The sequence below is a fragment of the Pseudochaenichthys georgianus genome, unplaced genomic scaffold (assembly GCF_902827115.2).
Source record: "Pseudochaenichthys georgianus unplaced genomic scaffold, fPseGeo1.2 scaffold_1082_arrow_ctg1, whole genome shotgun sequence".
NCBI lineage: Eukaryota > Metazoa > Chordata > Actinopteri > Perciformes > Channichthyidae > Pseudochaenichthys > Pseudochaenichthys georgianus.
This window is the reverse complement of record NW_027262042.1, coordinates 35587-45471: the sequence shown is the minus strand read 5'-3', so window position 1 is coordinate 45471 and position 9885 is coordinate 35587. Positions and strand designations below refer to the sequence as shown.

At 45.1% G+C, this 9885-nt stretch overlaps 1 protein-coding gene across 1 annotated transcript; it reads right to left on the bottom strand.

Moving 5' to 3' along the window:
- Positions 1-3265: 3265 nt before the first annotated feature.
- LOC117440628 (ferritin, middle subunit-like) lies at positions 3266-5429 on the bottom strand. Its single transcript, XM_034076866.2, has 4 exons — positions 5114-5429; positions 3940-4086; positions 3647-3775; positions 3266-3545 (listed from the first exon to the last, which is right to left on the bottom strand). Exons 1-4 carry the CDS (start codon positions 5213-5215, stop codon positions 3390-3392), a joined length of 534 nt encoding a protein of 177 aa, XP_033932757.1. The 5' UTR covers positions 5216-5429; the 3' UTR covers positions 3266-3389.
- Positions 5430-9885: the final 4456 nt, after the last annotated feature.

The window sequence follows — 9885 nt, the reverse complement described above, 5'->3', positions numbered from 1 at the left end:
ATGTGTGTAATTGCTGTCATCACCTATCCATGCTGAACGTTGCTGAGATATTATTGATTGGGGCTAAAAGTGCATTATGCTTCAACATGTAACCGACAGAGAGCAGTGCTTTGTCCTGTGTTTTCACACTGTGCCCATGGACTTTATTTTATTAGTTTTTATTAGTTAGTAGTTCAGCCTCTTTGTGTGGTCCCTTTGTGTTCACGTTAAGCTTCATTGAGGTCACTTTGAGCATCTATATTCATTTATAAAACGGACAAGTCAAATCAAGCAATCTGATTGGTTCTTAGCCGTGATATACTGAGCGGATACCACGGGTAGAATTGTAAGTTACTTTTCACAACAAGTCAGTATCCCTCCGCGCCTGAGAAAAACAGTATACCGTTGGGCTGCAGTTTGCTTTTCAAGCCGGAACAAGAAAGCAGCGGAGAAGTAACGGGGCAGAAACCCTCCTCTTTACGCAGCGGTCCAGACACAGACATCAAACGGCAACACATATTCAGTGAGCAGTTCCTTTGGCATTAGGGCGGGATATCTAGATGCTCTCCAAGGTCTGACATCATGAAGTGTGCTACTTTTAAAGCAAGCAACGATGTTTTCAAATCTGTAATCAAAGAGGTCCGCAAAAACACTATCGACCAATCAGATTGCTTGATTTGACTTGTCAGTTTTATACATATATTTACATTTCTTCCGTTACGAAACAAACTTACAAAGCATAAGATTGAAACATGTAAGGTTAACTTGGACCTCCGGGGGGCCTCACTGTGGAGGAGTGGACTGAGCAGTGCCTATCTCCAGAGAGCCCCTAAACGAGGACATGCAGAGCTCCGTGAAGAGCAGGCAGACCAGCTGGAGAAGGACCTCCATCAAAAGCTTTCTGACGGGGTCTTGAACCAAAGCAGAGACACGATGAGCGTTAGTGGCCACAGGTGCGAAAGCTCTCTCCAGAGCTGCTGGAAGCCCAATCTCAGGACCGGAGAAAGTGGAGCAATATTCTCTCCACGCCGAGCGACAGCCAGAACAGGGGTCTTCAACTAAAACTCAACGAGGTCCAGTTAGAGAAAATGTCCCCACGCAAAGGTCCGGAACATCAAAATGTCTAACTTGCTTCATGAATTAGTGTGATATATATTGAAGTGACCTGTAGCTTTATCAACGTCTGCATGTAATCAACAGCTGACTGCCAATAAAATAAAGAAAGTACAATTCAAAAACAACAATATTTATTGTCAATTAACATTAAATACTGTGGATATGTGTAATGTTCCTCTCGGGCTGCATTTACAAATAAAATAGAGAAAATAAATAAAATAGCTTTTGAAAATATGTGCATCTTAAAAGTGCTTAATTTTAGATAAATCAAATAAAGTGTAGCAGCAGCTTGAGTTTCCCTTTTTCTTTGTTAACCGTTTCACATCATGACTTAACAGTTTCAGACGATTATAGAACAAGTCTTTACACATCATAACAATTTAACAGTTTAAAGTTTCTCTTTCTTTCCCTCTTATATTGCAGTCCCTCTCTCACTTTGTTCTGTTCAGTGTAAGAATTGAGCTGGAGCTTGTCCTGCCAGGAGTTTAGATCTGGGCTGAAATGGTGTCAGGGCCATTCTCACACACATGCAGGTGCTCATTGGTTACAGGGATGCAAACACAGGTATGGTGAAAAGAGAGAGAACTATTCGAAGCAGAAAAGAAACAGCGTAATTTACCATCAGACAAAGGCCTGTGCTGTAATGCTTCAATTAACTGGCTGTTCTATAATATACTCAGATCAATAGGAGACAGAGATGTTATAAATCAAGGGTTTTTATTATTATTTACAGCAGGGGTGGGGAACCTTTTTCCTTTACATTTTTACAACATCCTCCGAGGGCCGTTCAAATGATTGAACTCAACCTCTGCTTAAAAAAACTAAAATCACAGCCCATTAATTTGGCCTTTCTTTCATGCTGTGCAAAGAAAAAGCAACCTCTGAATCCAGATATCTCACCATGACTCACGCATGCACGCACGTGCACGGTGTGGCATGACCACCAACACAGAAAGATATGGACACAAGATGTGTGCAAATGTATTTTGTATCCTATCCATGTGAACATGATTTAAGTGGGGGGGAGACCTAACCTCCTCTAGGGGGGACCTCACCTCCTCTAGGGGGGTCCGGGGGCATGCTCCCCCGGGAAATATTGAAGTTAAAAGCATCAATCTGGTGCACTTTGAGAGCAACATTAAGAGATCTATGGAAACCTCTCTCACCACCCATATGAAACAGAACTGTCAGCAGATTTTTCTTTTGGTATATTTTACAAATCACTCCCCTTTCAAACTCTAGTTATTTTTAACAACTTTTTTGTTGCTGTCATATAGTATTTTATACCAGTTTTTCATTTAGTCTAATAACTCTATTGATCATATCAAGGTGTGCCTTAACCTCACTGAGCTGAGGTTATGTGAGCCTCTCAGGAGAGAGCTCTCTTCCACCTGGTTGTAGGAAAGCTCTTTAAATGCGTTAGCATAGCTAGCTAACCAGATGCTAACAACAGATCTCCACTGTGCTTACAACTAAAGACACAGCCACGCAAACACTGCGGCATGTGTACGGCTCCTTATGGGTATTGCAATATTTGAAGAGCTGGAGCAGCGTTCCGGTGCTCAGCACTCCTTTCAGACGAGACATATACCACGTGAAGACACGTTACGCTCGTGTTGTGTTCAAGGACCCTGTCCTTGGCCAGGAAAAACAGGTACTCTCTTGTTTAATTATTTTTGCGGTCTAGATTTCTTCTTCTTTTTTTTTAAGTGAGAAGTTGTCCGTCAGTCAGACTGATCAACGCTCTCTGTCTAATATGTTCGCTAGCTGTTAGTGCTGTTGCATAGCAACCACCTCGCACTATGTTTCGTGCAGAAGGCAACGGGACTATTTTATTATGAACGTCATTATTTACAAGTAAAAACTATTTAAATCAGAGTCTGCAGTTCTCTTTCATATCGCCACACTTGGTAACCGTTTCATAAAAGCAACAGCTCACTCAGGCCGTGGTGTCTGCTCACTGCATCCCAGCTAGGGGCTGAACCACGCCCCCTAGCTGTGGTGTCTGCTCACTGCATCCCAGCTAGGGGTTGAACCACGCCCCCTAGCTGTGGTGAGCAGACACCACGGCCTGAGTGAGCTGTTGCTTAAATGAACCATTCAAACCTAAAAGCTACAAGGTTTAAAATATACCTTCTGCTTTAAAATGAGAACACGTCTCGAGACAGAATCCAGCTCAACACGTTTATTCAGTCATCAGAAACTTCCATGTTAAGAGTCACAGGAGAGGAGCATTATGGGTAATGTAGTCACACATGATCCTCTCCATATGACCAGCTGATCTCTCAGGTGAGTCAGTTCCCCCCCCCCATGGTGTGCTTGTCGAACAGGTACTCGGCCATCTTGTTGGTGCTGGAGTCCATTCTGCTCAGATTAGCGATGAAGCCTCCGAGCTTCTTGATGGCCTCGACCTGCTCGTTCAGGAAGTGGGTCTCCAGGAAGTCACACATCTGAGGAGGAGAGAGAGCAGACGTTAGCACCTGAAGCTCAGAGACGTGGAGTCCAGAGAGCATCAGGGTGCAGCTCCTCGTGTTCAGCAGGTGCTCCTCACATGAGGGTCGGCGTGGTCCGAGGAGGCCAGTCTGTGCAGATCCAGCAGAGCCTGGTTCACGGTCTTCTCCAGCTGCAGAGCGGCCTGCATGGCCTCCAGCCCCGAGCCCCACTCGTCTCGCTCTGGCTTCTGCACCGAGGGACCAGCACCAGTGAGGGGGGGGGGACATGAAGCAAAGAGCCTCAGTCTTAGTCTCAGCTAAGTGAGAAACATGTTTATTTTATTTGATCTGGCCATTCAAGTATCATCGTATCTAGACGTCCTGCAGACATGACGTCCTGACAGATGTTCACCTTGATGTCCTGCAGGAAGATGCGTCCTCCTCGACTGTTCTGGAAGGTGAGCAGCTTGTGGGCGTGCTCCCGCTCCTCCTCGCTGCTCTCCTTGAAGAAGTGAGCGAAGCCGGGCAGGGCCACGTCGTCCCGGGAGAAATAAAAGGCCTGCAGACAGAGGTCAGAGAACAGACCGGTCGGTACACAGGACAGGGCGAGACAAACGGTCGCTATGAGCCGAGTGTCCCGATCGGAGTGGGAATAATAATAATAATCCGTGCATTTTATCCATTAATTTCCCAACATTGTGGTAAAAAAAAAAACCACACGTTTAATCCATGTTGTTGGTGTACTACAACTACAAAAAGCATCGGTTTGTTTTCTCATCAGGAAATGCAGACCGGCTCAAACAAACGATCATTTAATGTATCGTATGTTCGCCGAATTGACATGAAAGCACTAATAAATGTAGTTTCATCCACTTGAGTTTACAACCACAAAAATAATCGATTTGTTTTTATATCACATCCGACGGGAGGAAATTCAGCAGCTCTCACTCCCGATGTTTAATCCTAATGTAATCATCATCTTCACCACGATCATCTATGTTTATGTCGCCGAATTGACATGAAAGCACTGACGAATATGAATATACTGTAGTCAACTTCATTACAACGTTATTAACGTGTCTAATCTCAGTAATTCACCATTTCTACGCATGACAACACACGTTGTCCGTGTTTGGCTCTCGAAGCGTTCCCGCATGACGTCACTTCCGGCTTCCCCCAAAACTTCAAAACGAGTCGAAGGAATTTCCCGCGATGTTCGAAATTATTGATATTTAACGGAACGGTATCGCTTTTTCTTTTTTAAACTGACGGTTCGAGATTACTAGTAGCCCAATATTTCATTGCACAACAGTTGTTGGGATGCTGTCACAGGCTCTTTAAGTAGAAGTACCATCATCTTAAAATACTAAAGTGTCTGGTTAGATAAAGTCAGTAAAACCCGTTCAGTCCGAGGTAGAAACAGAGGAGGGTCTGTAATCTAAAGACAGTTCAACAGAAGAGAGAATAATGCAGTCTGTAGCCTTTAGGTTATGCTAATGCCTGTTAGCTTGTTTACTCATAATACACTCACACACTGTAATACAGGCACATGATGAACATGTCGCGGTGTAAAGAGTGCTTCTCACCATGGAGGTGTAGGAGTAGGAGGCGAACAGCTCCATGTTCAGCATGCGGTTAACGGCCGCCTCGCAGTCGCGGTGGTAGCTCTGTCTCACCTGGGAATCCATCTCAACTGGCGTTTCTCCGCTGCTTTTCTTAACAAAACGGAACAAAAATAAAGCTCACGAAGACTCCTCGGAAGTGCAAATTGAAGCAGAGGTTTTCTCCTGTGTGTCCGGAATGGATTTAAGTGCGAATTCAGATCGAGATGAAAGAAAAGTTCCGTTCAAACACTGTTGAAGCAAGAACTGTTTCTTCCCGAGTGTGAAACGGCAGTTGAGTCGCTTCCTGTATTTATACCAGACGGGGGTCGTGACGTCACTGCGCGTCTCCTCCAATCAGTGAGCTTTGGAGATCACGTGACGGTGACTAGGCATTCTCTCTTCAGACTGGTGGCAATGACTCAGCCGTTTTGACATCAAGTTTATATACAGAAAATGTTATTTACATATTCTTTATTATAATTAATTTCATTTTATTCATCTTTTTTTTTGCACATTTTAACTTGAAATATTAATATAAATATCTTTCTATTAGGTGACTTTTTAAAAACCTTTCTATTCCACATTTAACTTTTACTTCTTGTGTTTATAAATATTTTATCATATTTTACCTTTTTGTTTCATTCTGTTCTAAAAGCCACTTTACTTCTACTCCAATGCAAGTCAATACTGTAATTTGTACTTAAATGCAACAACATGTATTTCATGTGTGTAATTGCTGTCAACACCTATCCATGCTGAACGTTGCTGAGATGTTATTGATTGGGGCTAAAAGTGCATTATGCTTCAACATGTAACCGACAGAGAGCAGTGCTTTGTCCTGTGTTTTCACACTGTGCCCATGGACTTTATTTATTAGTTTTATTAGTTAGTAGTTCAGCCTCTTTGTGTCGTCCCTTTGTGTTCACGTTAAGCTTCATTGTGGTCACTTTGAGCATCGATATTCATTTATAAAACGGACAAGTCAAATCAAGCAATCTCATTGGTTCTTAGCCGTGATATACTGAGCGTATACCACGGGTAGAATTGTAAGTTACTTTTCACAACAAGTCATATCATAATATCAATTCAGGAAACATGTTTATTAGGAATGGTTGATTTTAAAATGGCTCATTTGGAACATTTGCTTTTTAAAGAACATATGGGTAGCTCTAAAAAGAGCTTTTGGTTTGGAGCCATGGTGGCCCTCCACCACGTTCTGCTGCCATGGCAACACCACGCTATGCTGCCATGGCACGGCACCTCCTCATTCAGATAGGAGCTGAAGGTCCAGCAGTTGGATGGATCTGCGTGTGGCGTTGTTGGAGCCCATCCTCGGTGCATCACGCAGGGTTGGAGTAGCTTCACCCGTGGACTCTGCGATGATAGGTGTGCGTGATGGCCTTCCTGTCGTCTTCCTGCGGAGGACGTTGTGCAACACACAGGCGGCCTTCACACACACCTCTGCTACCTCCGGCTGGTGGTGATGACACGCCGGAACATTCTCCACTGAGATGAGAGGATGCCAAACGCACATTCAACCACCAACCTGGCCCGGCTGAGGCGGTAGTTGAACAGCCTCCTGTGAGCTGACGTCCAGGGAACGGACGCAGCAGGTCGTCCAGCAGCGGAAAAGCTTAATCTCAAACGAACACGTGGAAGAAGGCCGAGCCGCTCTGCTCCTGGGGTGAGGGTGTCAGGTGGGAGCTGCAGACTGCCATCTCGGAGGCTCCCACCGTCGCTGCTCCTTCCAAAGCCTCCGACATCCCCTACCCTGAAGAGGTACTGGGCATCCCCTACCCTGAAGAGGTACTGGGCATCCCCTACCCTGAAGAGGTACTGGGCGTCCCCTACCCTGAAGAGGTACCGGGCGTCCACTACCCTGAAGAGGTACCGGGCATCCACTACCCTGAAGAGGTACCGGGCGTCCACTACCCTGAAGAGGTACCGGGCGTCCACTACCCTGAAGAGGTACCGGGCATCCACTACCCTGAAGAGGTACTGGGCGTCCCCTACCCTGAAGAGGTACTGGGCATCCCCTACCCTGAAGAGGTACTGGGCGTCCCCTACCCTGAAGAGGTACTGGGCATCCACTACCCTGAAGAGGTACTGGGCGTCCCCTACCCTGAAGAGGTACTGGGCATCCCCTACCCTGAAGAGGTACTGGGCGTCCCCTACCCTGAAGAGGTACTGGGCATCCCCTACCCTGAAGAGGTACTGGGCATCCACTACCCTGAAGAGGTACTGGGCGTCCCCTACCCTGAAGAGGTACTGGGCATCCCCTACCCTGAAGAGGTACTGGGCGTCCCCTACCCTGAAGAGGTACTGGGCATCCACTACCCTGAAGAGGTACTGGGCATCCACTACCCTGAAGAGGTACTGGGCGTCCCCTACCCTGAAGAGGTACTGGGCATCCCCTACCCTGAAGAGGTACTGGGCGTCCCCTACCCTGAAGAGGTACTGGGCATCCCCTACCCTGAAGAGGTACTGGGCATCCACTACCCTGAAGAGGTACTGGGCGTCCCCTACCCTGAAGAGGTACTGGGCATCCCCTACCCTGAAGAGGTACTGGGCGTCCCCTACCCTGAAGAGGTACTGGGCATCCACTACCCTGAAGAGGTACTGGGCGTCCACGACAGCCCCACCTAGTGTCAGCAGAAAGTATTAAAACAATGATTACAAAAAAATGCAAAAAGTAAATAAAAAAATATATAAAATATATTTAAAGATCATGTTTAATCATCTGATTCGTCTCATTGCTGTTTCAGTCTGTGTTCTTCTACTTAGTGTCTACAGTGTGTGCCTGTTGAGCTGTTTACAGCCATGTGGGACAGAACCTGATCCTGCCCCTCCCTCTCACTGTCTGAGTGAACGGTGACTGTAAAAACTACACTGCGCATGCTCAGAGTATTTTCCTATTTAATGTGTGGCAAAAAAATAATGACCATAGGGGCAAAGAGCTGCCATCCCCACCATACGCCATCTCACATCACTCAGAGCTGATTGGCTGTGAGTACGTGTGCCGCGAAAAGTGTGGTGTGTGAAGAGGAGGAGAGAGAGCTGCAGTGAGGCGTCCTGAAACCAGGAAGTAAGCTGCGCATGGCTTCCCTCCACAAAAAAGCAACGAGATTTCTCCATAGGATTTTAGAAAATAGCTCCAAATAAGATCTGTGGGAAACGTAGCTGTTAGATAAATGCACGTTGTGTTCAGCCGGATAATATCCACATGTCTACCCTACTTTATCATGTTCTAATCATAAATCTGTTGATTGGAGAGAGGAGTGGACGTCGAGGAAGATGGCTGCTTAAGTTCGTGGCTCCGGCGCCATCACCATATATTTTGCTTAAATATCCCACTATCAGTGATACTTTTTATCTCAATCACGAGTTATTAGTCCCTGTTGGAGCTATATATCCCTTTATATTATTTAATAGTTTAACATTTATTTTCTTGCTGTTTATAGTGTTTATTATTATCATTTATTTATATGTATTCTTAATTAGCGTCATAAGTTAAAGTAGTTTCTATGCTTTTATTTTGAAGGCATGTTTTGGGCACTGGGTGATTAGAGCACCTGGTGTACTTGTATATATTGGAGACAGGTGGATTGTGGGAGCAGAGCACTCGGAGGCAAACGGTTTTTTACCAGGGTTTTTCCAACCACACAAAGGAACGCCATAGGAACGGCTTAAAGGAACCAACCGTAGGAAACGTGTTCATTGTCAATGATATTGGATCATAATAAATGCACAGCGGAGAATCTTGTCTGGACCTGGATCCTTGCCCTGCGTAAGATCCGCTAACTAGTGCCTCAGCGGCTGTTACGTTATCTGTTTTAGTTATATATGATTTTGGCCGCTACAAAGTAAAAAACCGTGCCGTGAAAGCGGACTTGTTTTTTGAAGTTCTTTTTTGTGGATTTTTGGATTGCCCGCGTTTGAAGTGGAGTATTGGATTTCACTTTAAAAGACACATTGGGCTCTCGACGGACTTCAACAACGGCACAGGAACATGGGCGGTATGTGAACATTTTCTCCAGTGGCTGTATAGGAAAACGGCCTCACTGTTGGAGTGCTGGAGTCATTGTTTCGCCGCATATGAATGAACAGTGGAACAAGTTTAAAGAATAGTCGGACCGTGGAACAGGTGCACACAGTGATTACGCACTCTGACGCGCAGGCATGCATCAGCGTTTTCTCCTGTGGATTAAAATAACACATTTGGATATTTAAATAACGCCAATCAAAGAGAAATTATGCAAGACGCCACATCACAGGACAGAAGTGGATCTTCTGACGAGGTAAATCCTAAGGACATTGCACCACACATGTTATGTTTAAAGGACAATAATTCCAGACCACAGAAAGTAGTCAGATTATCAGACAGATCATCTGCAATAATCAAAGCTGAAGATGATTTAGCAGTCCTTAAAGAACGCATGGCTGCATTGAAGAGGAAGCATGCATTGGAGATCCAAGAGGAGGTGATTAGAAAAGAAAAGGAAAAACTTGCTTTTGAACTCAAACTGTCTGCACTCAATGACAAACTTGACATCCTGAGAATCCACTCGAGGCGTGGATCCAAAGGATCTGTTGAAAAGGGTAACAAACAGAAATATGAGAAGATAAAGTTTCCTTCTGCCCCAAACTACAACTGTTTTTCTCTCCAGCACAACCATCACTCACAGGATACATGTTCAAGCTTCAATATGAAGATACATAATGAGGAAACACATTCCATAAAGGGATGGATCTAG